The 22,789-nt window shown below is 38.6% G+C and overlaps 1 protein-coding gene across 8 annotated transcripts; it reads right to left on the bottom strand.

Annotated features, from left to right (window-relative positions):
• Nucleotides 1-2,902: 2,902 nt before the first annotated feature.
• On the bottom strand, nucleotides 2,903-22,472 carry ACC1 (acetyl-CoA carboxylase 1). 8 transcript variants are annotated; one of them, XR_016054871.1, is made up of 33 exons: nucleotides 21,759-21,938; nucleotides 20,272-20,661; nucleotides 19,457-19,663; nucleotides 18,990-19,151; nucleotides 18,510-18,602; nucleotides 18,235-18,330; nucleotides 17,637-17,810; nucleotides 17,450-17,543; nucleotides 16,870-17,057; nucleotides 16,573-16,623; nucleotides 16,087-16,126; nucleotides 15,864-15,988; nucleotides 15,299-15,415; nucleotides 15,100-15,174; nucleotides 14,883-14,939; nucleotides 14,668-14,772; nucleotides 14,092-14,178; nucleotides 13,629-13,820; nucleotides 13,212-13,400; nucleotides 12,122-12,232; nucleotides 11,662-11,751; nucleotides 11,349-11,525; nucleotides 10,726-10,803; nucleotides 10,465-10,587; nucleotides 9,355-9,624; nucleotides 8,944-9,108; nucleotides 8,753-8,870; nucleotides 8,098-8,335; nucleotides 7,615-7,943; nucleotides 6,936-7,146; nucleotides 6,060-6,239; nucleotides 3,650-5,797; nucleotides 2,903-3,344 (listed from the first exon to the last, which is right to left on the bottom strand). XR_016054871.1 is itself a non-coding variant. In XM_020665413.2 (32 exons), the coding sequence occupies exons 2-32, from the start codon at nucleotides 20,647-20,649 to the stop codon at nucleotides 3,288-3,290; spliced, it is 6,798 nt and encodes a 2,265-aa protein (XP_020521072.1). In that variant the 5' UTR covers nucleotides 20,650-20,661; nucleotides 21,794-22,472; the 3' UTR covers nucleotides 2,903-3,287. The 8 variants fall into 8 exon arrangements, 6 of the variants coding, with proteins under 6 accessions (XP_020521072.1, XP_088721857.1, XP_020521068.1 ...); XM_020665413.2 differs by having other exon boundaries at nucleotides 8,753-9,108; nucleotides 21,794-22,472; XM_088865731.1 differs by lacking the exon at nucleotides 21,759-21,938 and adding an exon at nucleotides 22,051-22,472 and having other exon boundaries at nucleotides 8,753-9,108.
• Nucleotides 22,473-22,789: the final 317 nt, after the last annotated feature.

Genomic DNA, 22,789 nt, shown 5'->3' with positions numbered 1-22,789 from the left:
TCAATATAAGAATAGAACTCAAGATGTCATATTTACCACCCTGACTACCTAGCCATAAGCTCATTCCTAGTAATAACCTCATCGGATTAATGTGACCACATTGATGATATCACATGGGCTTTTTTCTTATTAAATAAAGTTACAAACCATGATCCATATCGTCCCAATAACATCGATGAACATGTTATTGACCACTATAAAAATATGAAAGAAAAGTGATTCAATAAAACAGTTGTAATAACATTATAAAATAGGGTTGTGGTTTTGAGCACATTTGCTTTGGCGATAGGCCGTCGTCGCTTCTCCTTGGAACCTTGTCATGCACCACCACATGTCCAATTTATTCGCCCCCAATTCCATCTCGTACCAATAAAAAATGTGAAATATTCATCCAATATCTTATGCCTAACATAAGTATATATCTTTTATTGAAACAGATATATATCATACCAATAAAAAATGTGAAATATTCATCCAATATCTTATGCCTAACATATGTATATATATTTTATTGAAACAGATATATATCATACCGTTGGTTAAAGGAGACAACAATTTCACAGACAAAACCATTGCATAAGTGAGTCAAATCTAGTTAAGAGCCACTCGTTCTCGTCTCTTTCTCTTTCTCTTACTGTTTCCATCTTCGAGTTCAGCCAAAAGATTGTGTGCTCCTGCGCTTCTATTGACTCCATGGGCAAAACCCTAATCGAGTACTTTTAGGACCTCACAAAATTGAGATATTACATTCTCAATGTGGCAAAAACCCCAAAAGAGAAAATAAACACACACTCTCTACTAACACTCACAAAAAAAAAATCAAATCTCTAGCAACATCTTAATATCGAATAAACATTGTCCTATATATTGATGTCAGATCCCAGTGTTTGAGAATTCAAAACCAATATGGTTTCCGTGAATAATCATAAATAATTCCTAAAGTAAATTCCAAAATTTCTGGTTTCGCCTTTTGCCCGAGGTAGTAAGTGTACACCATGCTCTAGTGTGAATAAGCCAGGATTTGATTATACGACATGCTTCTTGCTTTTTCTTTCTTTTTCTTTTTTTTTTGACAATGAATTTCACCTTGCATAGTGGCTACAGGAAAGGTGTGAATTGGGCTTCCGTTTTAGTTTAATGTAAGTTGGTTAAAGTTGGCCTGTATTGTGGTGTGATGCATGCCACGGGTAAGAATCTTGCCGGCCCACCATATTGTATGTGTAAAACTGTAGAGGAGGTCAAACTTTCATCATTCCATCGAAGTTTCGTACAAATTTTTTTAAAAAAATGAACATTTAGATCTTTAAGTTGATTGATTTTGTCACTTAATTTGAACCAACCGACACTACAAATATAAAACATCTTCTAATCATAGGAAGAGCATAGATTAATATTTATAAAGCCAAAGAATCCCTAGAAACCATGTGATGATGTACTTTTCTTTGTCTGTATAGAAAGATCAGTATGGGTGGTAACAAGCCGGGCCTAGGCTCGGCCAGTCTTGCTCCTTGCTTGGCCCTTGTCCCCATAAGGCCAGGCCAAAACCGAACAAAGCAAAATAAAAGGGAAAAACAAGAAAAAAAAAGTAAAAGGACCGGGCCACACTGCCGTTTGCCAGCCTTAAAGATTAGGTAGTTCGAAGTAAGCTGATAACAATGTGCATATTAATATGACTTGATAAGTAAATCAGTGCCAACTCATATTATTGTTCTTAGTTCACTTTCATTCAACCAATTTGAATTAAATAGTTGTGAACCTCAAGACTTATTAAATTATGGGATTGCCTATAAAGAAATCATTTATCTTTTGTACATGGAAGCAACGATCATTATTGTCCCTTCAATTTCAAAAGAGATTGTCTATAAAGAGACCATTTATCTTTTGTACATAGACGTCACAATTATTATTGTCTCTTAAATTTCAGAGTGGGTAGTTGTAAGACTGTTATTGAATAGACACAAAGTTCTAAAAAAAAAAGATCTCAAACTTCAGGACTCACCCCAAACCATCCAATTTGACATATAATGATTGAGAATAATTATGACATCCACATATAAAAGACGAATAATCTTTTTGTAGACAAATCGTTATATGTGTGGAGACATATGGAGGGATATCCTTTCTTATTTGTTTTACAAAGGAAAAGTGGGAAAAGAAAAGGGAGGCGCCCACTCTTGTTTTTCATTTCTTTAACATGTGTTAGTGTTATATTACCTCTAAAGCTTTCAATCCCACCCATCCACCCTAATGTATGTTCGTATTCTTTCTATGTTTTGGATCAAGCATATGGTTTCTTCCTCGGGCCACTTCCTTGGATTTCAACACGCACACTCGACGCTAGTTAGATTACCTACAATGAACGGCATTAATTGGAAAATGGTTTTGATACGCTATATTGTAGTAGACCAGGATTTTATGCGGGCGTGCCTGCATGCAGCCCCGCCTGCATATAACAATTTGCTGTTTGCAGTATACATATCCAAAACAACTACCACTTTAAAAACTTCGAGTCAGTTCATCAACATCTCAATCACTAAGAACTTGGAAGGTCAGAAGACCAGTTATATGTAAGGTATCTCTTGGAATCCCTATTCAAATAGAATTGATCATGGAATACTCAATGACAGAAATGTCAAATAACTTCGAATAACATACAGAAGCCTATAACTCTAAAAAACAAATACAAAGGCCTATCGATTTAAAGTTTTAAATTTATTATTATTAATATTATCATTTTGGTACTAATCAAGGCCAAGCCAAATCTCTGCTTTCAAGACTAATGAGGATCAAAGGAGAAAAGTCAATAACAGAAATATTAAAATTTGAAAAAAAAAGAAAAATTAAAGAAATCAGGAAAAGAGCAGCATCGTTTGAACCTGTCACCATCACAGCATCCCAAACCTTTATGAAACTCTCCTCTCTTTTGTTCTAATAACCAAAAAGCCCCAAGTCCTTACATAAATAACCAAAAGGCTTTATTATTCTTGTCGAGTCTGATAAGATAAGAGATTTTGAAAAACAAAATCTTGCCTAAATTTACAATTGTAGAAGCAAAAGATAATCAGGAGCTTCCAAGCTCTTCTCTCTCGACTTCTATTGCCTCTGGATTACAACTCCATAAAACGGGATAACAATTATAGGGTTATCAGATCAAATGGCATTTTCCAGGTAGGAAGTTTTTCGATAACATCTGCTCAGTGATAGGTACTTCAAATGTAGATGCAGAACCCCAACTCGTTAAATATAAACACCACCAGTCCACTAAACTGCATTGCTCGTCAATAGTGTCAACTGAGGACCAGTTTGAGCCCCTCGACCAGCTGCCTTCTTGCCGCTGGTTCAATCTGCATAATCATCCACATAGTGAGCCAGAAATCCAGGAAAGATGAGCTGCTCTAAAGCTCTAAGAATTTGACAATATCTACAGTCACACCAGCATGTAGAGAGAGAGAGAGAGAGAGAGAGAGAGAGATGGGAGATCCTGCAAGATACGCCCGTTGACAGTTAAATTAGTTTGATAATTGTTTACCATCATGGCTAGACAAACATCAAAAGGAAAACACAGAGAGATTCTTTTCAAAAAGAAAAGAAAACACAGAGAGAGAGAGAGAGGGAGGGGGGAGAGAGAGAGAGAGAGGATGCTTCTCACCTTGTGAAGAAGAGCTGCCAGACCTTGTGGAAGAGCACGCAAATCTGAGGCTGACTCTCCTAACTGTGATAACTGTTGTAATATTTTCTGAACTCGCAGCTCTTGCAGAAGACCTTCATGATTCCTTGGATCATTTTTCCATGCAAAGAAAGCATCATCATCTTCCCACTTCTTTCCTTGAGCCCCACAAGAATCCATAAACCATTTCTTCACCATAGTGAAGGCCAAATCCTTAGATACCTCCTCACCAGCCGCTTCTCTCACGGTCTTAACAAGAGCCCCCTCCGCAAGTCTTCTTTGAAGTCTCCCATAAAAGAAAGCCCTTGAATTTCCCCACTCTATCACCTCTTTTATGACCCCTTTTGCCTTCATTCTCAGTGAAGTGTCATGAAGTTGTGCAAACTTTGTGGCAATCTGAGTATAAATCGGAAGCAACTTCTTTTCTCGCTCTTTTATCTTCTGTTGAATTCCCTCTGCCGTCCCTGAAAGCCCAACACTCTTAGCCTCTTGAAGCTTTGACTTCAACGAAACCAACTCAGGATCAAGTCTACCCATACATTCTATTAACTCTTTGGTCCTAAATTTTATCTCGATCATTCCCTCTGGTTCAAGCACATTCCCCATTGCCGTACACTCTGCATACATCTCAACATGGTCTGGATTTATCTTACTATCAATAACAACCCATGCTCCACCCCTCAGCTCTCCAGTTTTGGGTATAAACACAAAAACAGGTTGTGCATAGGTCCTGAGGTTTTCAACAATGGTGGACCCAGCTTGAAGAATCCCTTCGAAAAGGTCTCTTTGCCCACCTGAAAATCCTCTCCAATTTGCCAAAATGAACAGAGGAAGCTCCTCTCTATTGAAATCTAACAAAGCTTGGGAGGTTTTCATGGCTGAATCAGGAAACCAGACCTGACCAGCTTGTGGTACTATCCTCTCATGTGAGTCTAACTGGCCTGGATCGGCAGGTATAACCTGCATCATGGTTTGGGTTTCAACTGCAACAATACCCACAGGGATTCCTCCAAGCTTAGCTCGACCAGTAACCACTGTTCGAGCCCACCCCTCTAAAGTCTCAGTGAAACTATCTCGGTCAAAAATTCCCCCTAACCATTTGCCCTCGCCCAAGTGGGTCCCGCAAATAGCGGCTCGAGGGTCACAGGAATTTTCGGGACAATATTGAACAGGCCTCGAAGGTGGGTCCTGAGGAGCCAAAATGGGAAGTGGCCCACCTATATGGGGGGGCACATAGCTTAGCCACTTCAAAATGGCAGAAACACCTTCGAGATCGTCTGATACAGTTAGGTGGACAACCCCATTTGTGGCCATGATTTTTGGTCCACCAAGTTGCATATGCGAGCTATAGACTTCACGACCTAGAAGCTTATTTAGAGCAGAGAACCCAGTTAGAATTATGGGTTGGTCAAGCCTCTGGATACATCGCATGCCAAGCCTGGCGAGATAAGCACCTATACCTACTGTTCGGCCAGTCACGTAAGTTAGAGTAAATGTCTCCCTGTATGCCCTAGAATAAGCACCAGCAATGGCACCACTTCCTGTTAAGTTTTCAGCACCCAATCCATCCTCCTTCCCAACAATTGTATCCACCACCCATCTCGTTTCTCCACTCCCTAGCTTAAGCTCATGAGCTATAACTGATGAACGAATTCGCTCATAATTCTCAGGGTCCAGATAAATGTATTGGAAGCCCCTTTCGGGCTTTGTTTCATCAGACCACCCTACCTTAAAGCAAGTCTTGACTTCGTCTGCCACCCCAATTCTAGCACCCGAGTTTGCAGCCAAATAGATCAAAGGAATTCTTTTTTCACAAGCTAGATTTGTTACTGCGAGGAAAAACGCATCCTCCCTTGGGCCAAATGAGCCAGCTTTGAAGGTCACGTCATTTGAGACCACTATGATGGTTCGACCTGATGGGAATTCAGGTGTAGACATGCGCATGCACCATGCTACCATGCCCACATCGTTCTGAGCAGGTGGGCGATCTGAAGAAACCAAAGGGGTGCCCCATGCTCCTTGCTTGTCGGCAAATATGAGCTCTGACACTTTGAGGATGTCTTTCTCCTTTACCATGCTCTCACTTGGAGAATGGGATGCCCATAGTTTTCGTAATGCAGTTTCAAATGCCTGCAAACCAGGAAAAATTTGTAAGAGATGCATGGACGATTCTATAGTTTAAAATAATAAAGAGAAGGTATGCTATGATCCAATGGGCAATGGAAAACCTTAGTAACTTAGGTCATTTCCATCAACTTAAATGATGGATGGTGGAGAAAAAGTGGGTTCGTCCATCCAATTCTCAATGGAATGTGAGAACACCCCAATCAATTGGATTAGAGCATACTTTAGCAAAATAAAATAAACGAAAGGGAAAATTTCATGACTTCACCAGAGGGAAATCATAGCAGTAGGTAGTGTTGCTCTTCCTTGCTGAAAGACGCTTGCGGTCAATGGTTCCCAGAGGTTGATATCGTCCACTCAACGGAATGCCATGTACGGGAGCTGAGGTGGACAGCTTAGAGTGATACACCACTTCATGTCTATTTGTGTCCTCCAATTCTCGATAAACCTGCAATAGAGTTTACACAGCTAGATGCACTTTATTCTATGATGAATTGAAGTTAAAAACTAACGTGCAATTATTTGACCACTCAAATGTAGTCATATTTTGTGATGATTATAGCATTCAACTATTCAGTTGGTTTATAATATATATGAGATTCGACCTAAAGACTATTGTACCATTCTAATACCATTTTTGAATGACAATTATGTTCCTTAACGAAACAACTTGCCTTTATTATATGGGATTGTGTACTATGAGACCATATGTTTTTGATACAAGAAGGTCACAATTACTTTTAGCCATTGGATGTGAAATCCAATAGATAAAGTATGTCACAACATTTGAGAAATTTTATTTTGGACTTTGTGCCAAAGCAATAACACATTCTCAACCACCTGATTTCAAATCTAACGGTCAATAATGATTGTGCTCTTCTTATATAAAAAGTAAATGGTCCTATTGTATATATTTCCTTATTATATTTCTTCTTTCTTTTTTTTTTCCAACCCTGTTATGTTTACTTTTGAGTTTGTTTAATGATTTCGTCAAATATTGTGATCTTGCAATTATTCTTACATTTTTATGAAACGCATGTGCCTGCAAATGAATATATTTCAACTATTTGTGAAGTACTCCACCAAACTTTCGCAGCTTTAATAGTCACAGAAAGAAAATCATCATCTATTATCAATGACTTACATGGATGGTACAAGTATGGCCAGTCAAATTTGTAATTACAACCCTCCAGGCCCCGCTGGCAAGTCCAACATAGCCTATTCGAAGCTTCACCTCCCACTCACAAACTGCTAGTCGGTACATTTTGACACCAACAGTCTCATGGATACTTCGGGCCATCTGCTCTAAAATCATGTAAATAGCTTTTTCCTCCTCCCCTTTTATTTCAACATCACTGGATCAGCAATTTCAAATGTCAGAAATTTTTTCAGATCATAAAATAGGAAAGTCCATGGAAAACCAAAATACTTTAGAATCATAACCATTCAAAGATATGATGGATGGTGAGAGTGGGACCCACCAATGGGTTCATGATCCCATGTGGTGGGTGTCCAATGTCCCCCATCATTATCCATCATTTCATTTCACGGTTTAACCCAATTGAAAATCGAAGCACACTTGGGTCATCACTGTCCATTAAAAAGACGGATGGTAATGGAGAAAAGAGTATTAGACAACCGTGAGGGCATCTTATTTTGGTGATCCAATTCTCTTTCCATCACAGCCCATCATTTCAATGGCTTGTCATGATTCCAATAGGCTTTGGTTATTCATAATCCATTGAATTATAGAACACCCTTCCCTACAGAAAAACTAAGGCAACAAAGAGCAGTCTTGGACACCCTGACTGAGAAAAACTCACCTGAAATTTGGTAACAAATCAAGCAACTGTTGCTCTCGTAGGATGCAAAGATACAGATGAACATGATCAGATTTAACATTTGCATTATGCCCATGCAATTCCAACTCTTCCAAAGCTGCATTCAAAGACCTCAAAATGCTGGTAGCTGTGAAGGGCATGGCCATTTTTGCACCATCCACTGCCATTTCTGAGTCTTGGGAGTTGGGTTGCCTCACAAGGGTCCGAAGAAACATCCTGTATGTAAGTGGCTTGTCCACAACAGTGTACATATGCCATTGTCGATCTCGAGATGGTGTATATTGTATATCTGTATAGCCTTTAAGTTTGTCCTGAAAAGAGAGTCAGTTCTTCGTTAATGAAGCCAAATCCCTGATCATTTTCTAGTGAAGAGGAAAATAAAGTAGAGCCTAAATAACCTGCCCAAAAATGTTGTCCATCTCAAAAGATTCTAGAAAGAAAACGAGTGCAAAAATCGAAAAAAACCAGTTCAAGAAAGGTAGATAGAGGAGGTTCCAAGTGACGGAGTAAAGGCTCCTCTTCATAGTGCAGCTTATCAGATAACCAATGAAAGGAGTGTCTCATGGGTGCACGCCCCTCATCTCTTTGGATAATACAGCTGACAACATCCACACCAGCACTACAAAGACTTGATCCAATTGTTTCTTCTTTCAGTATTTTTGCTAGTTTATTAATTCTCTCTTGGGCCTGATCCTCATCACCACTGCAAAAGAAATTGACCAATATCTGAAATAATCCAAGAACATACTTGGCGAACATGTGAACCATGGCTTCATGGAAAAGCCAGGTCAGGACATACCTCACAAGAAAATCATGCAAGAAACCAATAAATTAATGCTTACCCCCACTTTTAATAATTGTTTTATCTTTAGCCAGGGCAGGCTAGGTGATTTTTTTTTTTCTTTTGTTTTTTTGGATATTCAATAGAGAAAGGGTCCCTACCTGTGGTAGAAATGGAACTCAAGACATCACATTATGGCGCGCACCCACTCTAACCATGCAGGCTTGAGCCCATTCCTAGGGTAGGTCATTGGGTTGCTATAGTTATTTATACACCCAATATTAATCCTCATCATGATAAAAAACAGACACCTTCGAGAAGGATGAGGCATGGGGTTACCTGTCTTGCAGAAGACTCATTTGATTGTTCATTCCCACTAATGCGACATGCAGCATGTTCCCATGGCTAGCTGATGCAGAAGACCCACTTCGAGAAGGTTCATCACTTGCATTGGAACCTGAGGAATGAGCAGTTTCCTTCAATGCCACATTGATTGCAGTAGGGAGAAATTGAAGAGATTTGATAATAACCATGACTCCCCATCTCTTCTCCACATGCTTCTCAATCTTTGGCTCATCAGACATTGGATATCCTGAACCATCCCTCATTGCAGCATGTTCTTCTGAGAATTTCCACAAAGCAATAAGGGCAGAACGGTGCCACTGCATACGGACACTGCCCTTTTCAAGGTAAGGCTGAAAGAGAAAATGTGTTAAGCCATGTTCAGTACCCAGAAAATAACCAGTGTAAGAATATGCATAAAATTTTGTTTCTAAGAAACTGAGAAAGTAGACAAAAGGGCAATAACCAAGACAGAGCCCATTCTCTCTCAACCATCACCCATAATTTTGTTGGACATACGGCTTCTAATATTCAATTTGATCAACAAAAAGAAATAAATTAAGCTGATCACTTCATGGGGAAATGTTAATAAAAGTAACCTGGTAAAGCCGGCGAACATATGTTTCTACAACACGCCTTTGAAGAGTATGGTCAATGTGATCAAACAAAGCAATGAGAGCATCCTCAACAGCCAAAGGTGCACTAACAAGATCCTCCATCCTCTCCTCAATGGCATTCTTTCGTCGTGGAGTATTAAGGCGTTCACCTTCCTCAGTAAACATCTCCAGCTCCGAGAGGCTCCTAGCAATGCTTGTGCGAAGATCACTCAGTTTGGTATGCTCAAGTAGTTGACTTGCTTTAAGTGTTAGCTGCAAAAAGCACATAGAATACAAATTTGTAAACACCAATGTTGGAATAGATTTTATTTTTTAAGAGAAACCAATGTTGGAGTATTGGATTTCAAAAATCTGAAATCCATTCTCTTAAATGGTTAACTAAACAAAGGAAACATGGATGCAATTCAGAATGTTGCCCAAAACTTTGGATGGCTTTAGTTAATATTTGGAAATACTGTGTGAGTCTTTGTTGAAGTTGCAAAAGGAAAGAACCTCTGGGTTAAATTCAGTTGAGAGAAAAAGAGAAACAAATGTAACCAGCTTTAGTTGAAGTTTACACAAACAGAAAACTTTAGTTAAATTTTAGAAAGGATGTTCAAATTCAAAATCCATGTGCCTATAAACTATGGAGTTGCAAAAGATAAAGAGAGAATGAAATTTCCAATGCAATGTTGACATACAAACTCAATATACCACCCAATATTGATATTTCTCGCATAACACAGACATGCAGTATGAAATGGTTTTTTCTCTGGCCATTGTAGAGTTCAATTCAAACACACAAGTTAGCCATTCTTCTGAATAAACTAAGTGTTGAATTTCAAAGACAATCACCACTAAAGCTACTTAGAATTGAAGATAAACTAATATTACTACTGTAATAAAAGAAATGTAAATAAATAATCAATTAATATTAATTAATAGAGGTATTATTTACATAATGTGCTCTGGTAAAAATAAAAGGTCCCCAAAAGTCTCCAACATAAAAAGGGAATAAGAAAATAAATACTGACGACTTCCATTAACTTTTCCATAAAAAGGATATCAATATATCATAGGTTCATTCATGATCAGTCAGGTATAGTGGCAAACCTCAGAGTAGCTTGTATGATTAAGAGCAGAGAAACGAATTAACTTGTCCCGGTAGGCAGCAGGATTAGGATAAACCAGTGCTTCCATGAGTCTTAGTATGAGTTTATTTTTGCTCCGTACACCCTATAATGTAGATAAATGATGAGGAATCCAAAAATAGAATCACAAATTCCTACAAAATGAATACCCAGAAAAAATGGGATACGTTTTCTGGTTTGATTTGAATAGGGATCAAATAACACTCATAAGAACACAACATACCTGATGAGATAGAACTATGTCGACAACTTTCAAAAGATCCTTCTTGTATTGAAGCCTGAGGCGCTCAATTACATCAGCCTGAAATACCGAAAACAAGAAGTGAGAATCTTGCTGAATCGCAAGCCACGGAAAAGTATTTAATGTGTTTCACAAGAACTCAGGAAGGCACTCTATAATGTAAGGAACCATGGGAAAATGAAGGTCATCACCATCCACTGAAATAATGAGTAGTAAAGCAGAGATGGAGAGGGACTCACCACTAGGTTCATTACCTGTTCTGGGGTCCCTCCCTCCTTCCCTCCCCCCACCCTCTCTCTCTCTCTCTCTCTCTCTCTCTCTCTCTCTCTCTCTCTCTCTCTCTCTCTCTCTCTCTCTCTCTCATCACAGTCCATCATCTTACCAAACAATGATGCTTAACAGGACCTATAATTTTTCCCACTGAAGTATACTTATGTCAAGATTTCTCAAAGGAAATTTGCCATTTCCCCCCAACAAAGTTTAGAGCTTGTTGTACTCAGTAATGGTTAGGTTTTACTCCGAATTTGCAATACAAGCAGAAAAAACATTACAATCATGTAAGGTAAACCATCACCAATTTTATAAAACATCAAAAAGAGTATGACCTGTATATTGTCATTAAAAATTTCTTCCACAGAGAGGTATTCCTCAAAAAGTGACTGAACAATAACATGAGCATGGCTTTCTCTTCCACCTTCATATGACTTCGCAAGACTCATCAGAGGCTCCACAAGCCTTTCTTGGGTAACTCTCTCTTTTTCTGTACAGGATAAAAGGTATGCCTGCATACCCAAAGTACATAAGCCAATATCCATCACTGGATATTTCTATCACTTAAGCAGGCAATAATGGGATCTGCCAGATACCATATTCAGACTTATATAGGGAACAATAAATGACATCTAGATTAATACTAACCTCCATTACCCCCTTCAACATTTTGGCTGGAAATTCCACATTCTTTTGTGTACTCAAAAGGACTTCATACTCCTTAAATATTGAATCCAACTGTAAAAATATTGATACACAAATGCATTAATTTTATCCAGATCAAACAAGTTGTAGTAAATGGGATACAGGGATAGCATAAGGGATTAAGTAAAACCATAATCCATTGGTGTCATCATCATCCATTAAAATGAGTGAGAGACAGAGGGGTGGGGAGTCCCCTTGGGAGAAGGGGGAGAGAGATGGTGACCCACACTCCAACCAGACATGGCCTCAATCATGGGTCCCACACACCATCTATCAATTTCCATCAAGTCAAAAGGTGGTGATCACCCCAATGGACAATGTTATAACCATATGATGTCGTATACTTTCCCAAGGAAGACTCAATTTTCACCATAGTACATGAGTTCTAAGGATTGTAATTTACCGCATTTCGTAGTTCCTTCGGAAGACGGGTAGCCAAAACAGCCATGCATTCTTGCCATTGTAGGAAGGGAAGCTCAGGGCTATCCAGGCTATTTAGCAAATCTTGAACCACCTGTAGGAAGAACATTTAAGTACTGTTATGATTCCATATTTGATCTCAGAGATGGCGTCATAATATATATAACCATTCCTCATCAATCCTCAATCCTAAACCCCCAACGATGCCATGGATGACATTTCCAGAGAAGATAGAGAAACAGAAAAGGACAGGACAGAATAAGCATTGGAGTCTTAAACATTTGAGACTGTACTTGAACACCGATTAAAAAGCTTGCTGGGCCAACTCGGAGAATTCGGGACTCGTCCGAGTTGGCCCAGATCAGATGGCCCATGATTCCATAGGGAGAAGCCCAAAACTCGGTCAAGTATCCTAGTTTAAGGTATCCTTTGGCTATTTCTGTATGAAATTGGCTGAGCCGGACCGCAGACTAGCCTCCAACTTGGCTGATTCTATGACTAACTCTGGGAAGCTATTCATAGCCGAGAACCATATTTTAAACACTGCATTTGAAAATTTGTTTTCAAGACCAAATACAACTTCGAAGCAATTTGCGATACCTAAAACAATGGGACTGCTTCCACCTCAACAATCCATTAATCAATGCGGGGACATGACTTCATTCAGTTAACAATCGGTTCTCTTTCTATAAAATGAAGGGAGTGTGAACTATAACTCAATGGATAAGGATAACTATAGTCAATTGGGGTCATCACCATCCAATGAAATGATAGGTGTGGAGAGAGAGGGATCAACCACTGGCTCGTATCCCACTTCTGGGGTGTCCCAGTCTCTGCATAATTGTCCATCAAATAATTGGAGAGTGATGAACCCAACAGGCTACAGTTTTTCCATAGTCAATACTTGTATACTATACTTTCCCTTAAAACACAACACATGATGTTTCAATAAGGACAGGGATTTATCAATCTTTCGTTGAACCTTTTAGAACATTACCGCTACCAATTAATTGACAGGACAAAACCCATCAAAAGATCAACACCTAAGTTCACAGGACAAATGTAGGATGTACCTCATCAATATTATGCTCATAGCCAGCAAGAATCATCCGTGCAGCATTAATACTCGCAGCACATCTCTGATGAACTTTTCCAGCAACTGCAGTTGGTGGACCGAGAGGTGGAAAGCATCCATGAAAAGGCTCAGCTTTCCTCACAGCTGATGGATCATCCAAATCAAGCTTTGCAATAAGGTCACCTGCCTGCAATTGAATAAGACTTTCAGCCTATGTATTTCCACACAACTGAGCATACATCTCCACTAAGTTCATTAGGATGGAGACTTTCCACCTATTTATTTTCACACAACTGAGCACACGTCTCCATTAATTTGTATGACTTAATGGTTTCCAAATAATGCATGGTGAGAGTTTCCAGTCAAGAAAAACAATAATTTCACCGAAAGAATGGGCATGGTTTTGATGATTAACCTGCATTGCTTGGCCCTCAGACATTCTGAAATGAATAGTCCCAGAAGCTGGTAGCAAGAGTGGCATGCACATCTTCATGACCTCCACCTCTGCGTAGGGTGTATCAGCATCCACATGGCTGCCATCAGGAACTAAAAAACGAAGCAGCTTGCATGGCGTCTCCGCCACCAATTTGGATGGATCATGATCATTCTGAATAAAAGCATCAAATACTCATAATTAGTTTTTACTTGCATTAAATGCATTACACAACCACGTATAGGGGAGGAAACTCGGACATTTAAAAACCAACTAGGCCAAATCCAAATGTAGCCTTGTACGAGGGGCATCTACGGTTATTACATCCATCCATTTACCAATAAGTAAATATGAAATATTCAAAAGAAATGTGGAACAGAACAAATTTCAACTGTTTCTTGGAAAATTCATGGACTAATGAATTTATGCAAAATGATTGACTAACCTGCAATAAGCAAGTCCTTCCATCAATTAGAAGGCGAGTACCAGCAGCCTCCTCTTCTGCATATATCACATGGCTATTTCCATCCAACTGTGACCGACAGAATTACATATCAACAGCTAAAATAATTGAAAAATTCTCCCACCATTAAATACAAAAGTTCAGATATAAGACGATAAGAAGTTCGGAAGAGTGAAAAATAAGTATTTGTAAAGGGAAAACAGTAGAAAATAAAAGAGTTTTTTCACTTCTCTGAATCTTATATCTACGAATTATTCTTGCAAAAAGAGCAACTATATTATTATTATTTTGGTCTTTTTAATGATGAAGCGACAAATGCAGGTTCCTTGGGAATGGGGCTAGGTCATGGTGGTAGTACCACCTGAGCCCCAGTTAAAGGTCATGACCCCCATTCTCACTAACGGATTCAAAAATCTCAAAAACGGGTAGGGGCTCGTCATCCTCACTGACTTAACCAAAAAAAAAAAAGGGGTTCCTCATTTTTCAAGAGCAGCAAATGTCAGTTCCTAAAGAGATGAAAGAAGAGGGACGGAAAAATAGATCAGATCGGTTACATACTTGCATTAGAAGACCACCATCACGCAGTGTATGAATCTCTGCTTCAATCTCTGACTGATTTATCTTTAGTCTATAACTACCTGGTCCTCCCTTTACTATTTCAATCTGTAGCAAAACACAACCAAGTCAGCCATTCTTTGATTATTTGAGAAAAGGAAAATTAATGAACCTAAAAAGAAACATGTATTATAACTCTTACTTATGGAATACATTACCGTATATTTACTTCCCTCAATATTCAGAGATACATGGGAATTGACCAGTGAAATGTGCTGCAAGTTCCAGGAGGGTCAGTATGACAGTCCTTGAAACCAAGGATGAAAAAGAGGAGGGGGGGGTGAGAGAGAGAAAGAGAGACACAGCTATCTACTTTTCTGCTTATTAGTTTCCTTTCATAACCCCTAATAATTATATAAGTGATTCGAGATGTACCTTTGGCGGAATCTGCCCCTTCTCAAGATAACCAACATAATCAGAAACGACGGCTGCACTGGTAGTTGATGCTTTCTGAGAGGAAGAGAGATAAGAATCAAAGAAACACTTATACATTATCCATTGTATTGAAAATTCTACAATCAACCATAACCGTCTTAGAATCTAATGGCTGCTAGAAAATTGGATATAAGCTTACAAATAGAGCCCCTCCCACAACTGAAAGGTACCAAGGAGGCCTTTCTGCTCTAACTCGCATTGCAATCCTACTATCCAGCCAACCAGTGTGAATCTTGTTCTCCCTATACTCTGAAGCCTGGCAAAATGATAAATCAATACACTCATTAAAGCATCAGCTGGTCAAGTAACTATCAAGTACAACTCCACCATGAATGAGGTCTCCACGTTCCCATGTTAATAGTTAATCATGAATGATTAGTTTCTATTGAACAGAAAACAAAGAAAGGAGAAATCAAATTCACGAATGATCAATTAAAGAAAAAAGATACCATAATCCATTAGACAACAGAAAACCATACTTATTTGTGTCATCAACATCCAATGAAATGGAGGTGATGGAGAGGTAATGCAACCCAATGTTTTGGTCTCTCCAGTTCATATGGGTCCTGATATCTCCATCATCGTCCATCATTACACTGGATAATGATGACCCTACTGGACTATGGTATAATGTCATTATCCATTGGGTTATTGATATACTTTGCCTTTGCTACATTGATTAAAAATGTAGCTTGGAAGCTTACATGCAGAAGATCTATAGTATAATCAACATTAGTACGGATCTCTCCTCGAATTTGAATTTCTTTTAGTCCAAGAACCATATTAGCTATGGCTAAGGCTCGAGACTCTCCAAAAGCAAAAACATGTCCTGAAAAGAAGCCATTATTATATGCATTAGCATATAAATAAGATTTCAACTGAAGTACACTAATCAAGAAAGTTCAAGAAATAGGGAGCCGTACTAACCAAATTGAGAGTCAGAAAATTCATGAATGCCTCCGCCAGACTGCAAACATGCAACATAAAATTAAGCATGTCTACAACTATGCTTTATGCTAAAGCACTTTAATTATACAAAATCAACGAGGTCTGAGACTGAGGATACATAGGAAACACTTTGCAACAATGACCTGGCAACCAAACATTAACATAAGATCGTACATGTTACAAGTTCCACATATATTAGAGACTGAATAAAATTTCTCCATCATTAATAAAAAGTATAAAAATAAGTCACCACTGGGTACTATTTTATAATTAAGGTACAAAGTACCAAAGCCATTATTCTGGCCATGAAAGTGATGCATACAATCAATCAGAATCAACACAAACAAAGAAATGATTGTTTCTAATAAACAGACAAATGCACATGAATGTACCAATATGAACCAGATTAAAACTGCCATCTATAACCAAAAAATATTTATGAATGAAGCTGCTTCACAAGTATACCTTCACAGAGAAATAAGCCCATACATTTGGCTTGCTTTTAAAACTTAATTCCTGCAATAGACCGTGAGCTCCAATCAATACTTGGGATAGAAGTTTTTTGAAGCATGCAAATGTTTTTAATTTTGATGCCAACCCAAAAGAGAAACAAGACTCAGCACAATTTTTTAACTACCAAAAAAAAGACAGCGCAATTTTAATTGCAATGCCTTTCTTAAGCATTCGTGATTTTGTTCTGAATCAAAAAATATATTGACTGAACAAAAACACCACAACTTTCTCTAGACCATTAAGCATGACCTGTACTTTCCCACTAGTAGGCTTAAACCCATCATCTGGATCTTCACTTGTCACACGCACAGCAACACAATGGCCTTTTGGTCTGACAGACTCTGCTAAGTCAAAATCAAATGGGGTTGCAGCAATCGATGTTTTCCTCCATGAGTCATACCCTCCACCAGCATCCATGCCATAGAAACGCCTTATTTCTGCAAAAAGGCAAAAAAATATGTTATTGGGTAGACCCACTAATTTTTTGTGCACCTGTTAGGAAATTTAGTCCCTATATGCCACGGAACACCATGGTCCACTGCGGTCCCGACCATCTATCAAAAATGATGGGGTGGTCGAGAATATACCCCACCAGAATAGGACATAACCGCAATCATTGGTGAGTCTCACACTCTCTCTCCATCATCATTCATCATTTTGATGGAATGACAAGACCCCAACGGACAATAATTTCCATAGTCCATTTGATTATGCTAAAAATTTTTATGCATAGGTGGTTTGTTTGAAATGTATTTTAACCCAATGCGTTTTTGTTTTCCATGGTAAGATACCATTAAAGAAGATAGCCATGAAATCATCAAACTCTTACCAGGAATCTGCCAAAGTGGAATACCCATTCCCACCGCAACCTGTGCTGCTGGTAAGTTTATTTCGGCTATCCATTCAGTGACAGGATGCTCCACCTACAAGATAAATATGAGAACTAGTTAGATTATTTTTATTCTTCATTGGTTATCAGATAGATGATATTCAATGGGACAATGATCCTTACAAACCTGTAAACGAGGATTGAGCTCTAAAAAATAGTATTCACCAGTATCCATGCTGTACAAATACTCAACGGTAGCTGCTCCTACATAATTTACACACTTTGCTAGCCTTCTTGCTGCCTGTTCTAATTGTTTCACTGTCTCAAGTGGGGCTACAGTAATTGGACCCTCCTCAATAATCTATCGAACATAAAAGGGGCATTCCAAAGCATCAATGTCTAGCATAATACTACCAAGTTAATAAGAGCAAGTTTTAAGACCACATTGCTTGATTTACAGATTTTACAGTCAAATTCAGTCTGACTGGCTGAGTTCACAGAGAATTCTGCCAAACTTTTACTAATATGATTTGTCTGAAACATGACTCCAAGCCTGAGTTTCAAAAACTAAATGTGCTTATCTGAACATTTTAATGGGTGATAGCTAATATAACCAAATTATAATTAGATGTCCAAATCAATGTGTTACTGTACTTCATCAATGTCACGATAGGCCACATGGACTTGGAGGAATTGAGCAACGTGGAAATGGAGAAATGTGACAAAACATGAAAAGTTGCCACTGAACTGCCAGAAATACGAATTTATCAACCAAAAGTGTTTACCTTTTGGTGCCTCCTCTGAACACTACAGTCACGGCTGTGCAAAGCTGCAACATTGCCATATTGATCACAAAGTAGTTGAACCTCTAAATGCCGACTCTGGAAGAAAAGGACGAGAACAAATAAGCCGATCACCAGTATAGAATCTAATATAGAAACCAACAAATAATGCAATTAAATCTGGTAAGGTCTTGTATGATGCATGCATTAGTGACCACTGCATGTCAGAATGTGCATGTATGAGACAGAGAGAGAATGTCAGTTGATGATGACCTTACCTGAGAAGCAACCTTCATAATAAATATTGGAGAGCCAGGAACTTCACCCTGAACTTGCTTAAATAAGGCCCTAACTTCATCATCATTATGAACCTATACATCCAAAAAACCGTGGTCTTAAACAATACAGCTCGGTTGATGGATGAGGTAAAACAAAACAAATCTGATGCAACACTTCTGAATATGTGAATTGGGCAGCAAGATGATTGCACGATACAATAATATAGGAGTTTCCTAGTGTTGGCACTGAATGAGTCGAGATCATAATTAGGGCTTTTAACCACTTGCTGCAGTTATTAACATTATTCAGATAATTGCAACTTCATGTATATTTCCACATTTTATATATCATTGTCATAAAAAATCTACTATCCTATAGTTAGACTTAATTACTGAGAGCTAAGAAATAATTGGTGGCAGATCACAAAACCTCCCAGTAAAATTAAAAGATCAAAACCTTAAAAGTGGCAGGCAGCAAACCTTTCTAATCCCTTTCCCGCCGCCGCCCCAAGATGCCTTGATCATAGCTGGATAGCCCACCACCTGGCAACTTGCTATGGCCTCTTCTGTTGTATGCACACAAGCTTCACGGTAAATTTCCTCTGGTATAGCATCCACGCAACTCTCAGAAGGAATTTGAACCTGGGATTAAAAAGTATTTGAATCATCACACTTGCAACCAACTTATATTACTCACAAATCTAGGTAGCCATTAGGCTCATCACTGTCCAAATGAAAAGACAGATGGTGATGAAGGAGTGCTGGGACTCACCAGAATGGAACATCACCCATATATATTGTTCCCATTCTCCATCACCGTCCATCATTTCATCTTTCAGTCAATTATTGAAGACTAACGCTCAACAGAAAGTTTCATTTTCATGGTCTATTCAGTTAAAACATACTTTCTCTTATTACAAATCCGAAACTAAAAGAATAAATCTTACATGTGAACCACTCCATGGAAGGGTGGGTACGCTTGCTGCTTGAGCTATCAAAGATGATCCAATTTTATCCCCAAGTGCTGCCATTGATATAGCAGGAGGTCCAAGGAACATAATTCCCCTTGCATCCAATGCATCAGGCAGCTCAGGATTCTCGGATGCATGTCCCCAACCAGGCCACACAGCAGAAACGCGTGTGCTCTCAGCTGTCTGTGAAAGGCTCAAAGATCAAAGCAAACTTCCATTAAATTGAATGAATGAATCAACAAATTGGTAATGAAAGTTGACTAGTTCATTAATAATATTAATTGGAAAATAATGCAGGAAGCAGTAAGGATATAATGAGAGTTAAACTCTTCGACCCAACATAATTGTATAGCTTAAGCAAAACCCAATCTGCTTAGTGGTTTCCAATGCAAACATTTATTTCTGAACCATAATATGGTTTCATAAAAGAATGCGATGTATTTTTTATTTGGGACAAAACATTTCAGTTTCGATAGATAGTTGTTCCCAACAATTTCCCCTAACAACTTGCACTGAGAACTTTTGGACAACAATGGAATGTTATGTTCCTACCCAATCCTTTCTTTTGGTAGTTGCAGTAATGTGAAGAATTATGGAGGGAGGGAGAGAGAGAGAGAGAGAGAGAGAGAGAGAGAGAGAGTCCCACTGACATATAAAAGGTAAAAAGCAAAGAGAAAAGCATTCAATTCAAGCCATTGGAGAGAGCAAAATATGGTATTCCTATTCCAATAATCAAGATAAGAAGAGAAGAAAGAGAACAAATAATTCATTACTAGGCATGAAGAACCCACCTCAACTATCAGTTGCACATTCGCATAGTTATTGTTGTTGGTTCCTCCAGGCACTTCAACAAACTGATCAGCAATTCTAATGTGCTCTGCATTAATCCTCATGTCCTCTGGTGTAGCCATGGCCACCAGCAAAATCGCCTTCTCAGTCCCAAATGTCTCATAAGCCCAAGTTCTCACACTACGCATAAATTTCACAGCTGCCATGCCATTATTTGCAATCAAAACACTGTGAATCGGCCTCTTGCCACCCAATGCCGAGCAAAACTCATCGATAAGAGGCAATGCAGCCGCATGCCTCACTTGGGTCTTTCCATTAGTGAACCCATTGGCACGCCAGGCCTCACCAGGGATCATCCCCCTCTGTATTTCGGCAGCCATGGTGTTGTGACACTAAAAAAATATCAACAGTGAAGTTATAACCAAACCAACTGGAGAGCAATGAAATTTCAAATTCAAAGGAAGATTTCTATGTGTGAAGCCAATCAAAGGAAAAGATGAAATTCTGGAATGAATCAATATGTGTTCTTTTTGCATATATGATAATACGATCAACACAATAGGGCCTAGTACTAACAAAACATTTAAACAAAAATATTGTATGCAAACACAATTCAAGAAAGCTGAAATTTTGAATTAATAGACATAATTCTTATCATGATAATTGATAGAATCAATAGAAAAGGGCCCGATACTGAGTAGAATTTAAAAACGAAGATAAAGACAAGCACAATTGAACAGAAAGATAAAAAATAGAATGAACAGACAGATTTTTGTTTTAATAATCTGCCTTAGAAGAAAATAAGAAACTGATACAGAGGAAGTAGCAAGCACAACTGCTGCAAATAAAACTGATAATCATAGTAAAAGGCATCATTCTAACTTAACATTATAATTAGCTTCAATTGTACCTCAGTGAACAGAGCTACAAACTACCTGATCTCAGTAACAAGGGTCCTTGAAGAATATGCTTCATAAGAAAAGCTTCTAACTGGAAAAACCAGTTTTCTATTTTCTTGTAATGTTTATATTTGGATAGAGAAAAGACTAGAAATATGTCAAACCAATTGAACAACAAAGGTTAGCATACTTTTTGAAACAGCTATTATGGGTATAAGAAACAAGAGGTTTTTCTCAGAGATAGAACAAAATACCATGCCCTTAACTATAATTGTGGAGCCTGAAACTGGACAATGGAAAATTAGGTGAGAAAAAAAAAATTGTAGGAAAATTAAGTAAAGAAAAGTGGATTGATTTTCATAAAGATAGCTTGAGAAGATCTCGAACCAGATATTCATGTGCAAAAACAGAACTCCAAAAACTAAGTCCATTTTCAAAAAAGAACTCCAAAAACTAAGTAGCCCCTAAACTCAAAATTTGAGCTAATAAGAAGTCTAGTCAATCACACTATTATCAAGCCCATAGAGAGAGAGCCAACATATAAGAATTTGAGGAGAAATAGGTCAACACAGTCTAATAAAAATTCAGACCCAAAAATTGCGGATGCTAAAATTAGTCGTCATACATCTGATTAGAATATCACCCAGCAATAGAGGGAAAACCCAAGAAAATTATTTGTTTCTCTCTCTTCTTGAGCACCCCATTTGAAAAGCCCGAACCAGCTCTCTGAGGAAAACCAGCCCTCTACGAGGCTGAAAACTGAAGATAATAAATATAAAGACGGGCGACCACTATTATACTGAAGTGATTAGAGGCCAAAAATTAGTCTCTAAAACGCATTAATGTCTTTTTGAGAGAGAAACAAAGTGGAAAGGTACAAACACCAGAGCTCCACGTGATGGCGGTGGTAGTTCCCAACTACTCCACACCCAATCAGACGACCCGTCCTCTCCCTCTCTCTTCTTTCTCTCTCATCATGTAATTCCAGCTTTAATGGCTCGTACCAAATCTCGGACAAAAACGCATTGCCCCAGAAGCATTACAGCAACGACCCAAGTTCAAATTCCTAGAGAGAGGTTATCACCCACAGTGGATTTTCTAGAGAGAGGTTCGAGGGGTGGGAAATGATTCGTTTGTGGTTGACTGTGAGTTGGGTTTTGCAGGCGACCAACCCTTCTCATAAATCGAATGCTGGTCAGAGGGGGTAGAGAGAGAAAGACCAGCAATTGGAGGGTAGAGAGAGAAAGCATGAAAGGCCTGGCAAATTTCACCACCCTCGTGGTGGAAAGAGAGAGGGTCGCATTGGATTATGTGGGGGCGATGGCGAGGATAAAAAACAGGGGTTCTTTCTCTCTCTACAGTATGGGGGCCCATAAAATTGTGATTGGGTTATTTTGCAGATTAAACCCATGTAAAAGTTAGGTAAGATGCATGCCTTTCTCACTTCTCTTTCTTCGCTAACTAAATTGCTGGAGCTTATAACTTACTCCTGCACGAACGCATTATTTATTTACTCCCTCGGGAAACCGATTCTATGTATCTGAATGCTTGGAGAAATTATAATTTTCATTTTTTGAAGTATGAAAGAGTTAAATGTTACCATCTAAAATCAAACGTCTCT

The sequence above is a fragment of the Amborella trichopoda genome, chromosome 4 (genome assembly GCF_054954075.1).
Source record: "Amborella trichopoda isolate Santa Cruz 75 chromosome 4, AtrichopodaSantaCruz75HAP2 v2.0, whole genome shotgun sequence".
Classification (NCBI taxonomy): Eukaryota; Viridiplantae; Streptophyta; class Magnoliopsida; order Amborellales; family Amborellaceae; genus Amborella; species Amborella trichopoda.
This window is presented reverse-complemented; position numbering and strand designations above follow the sequence as displayed.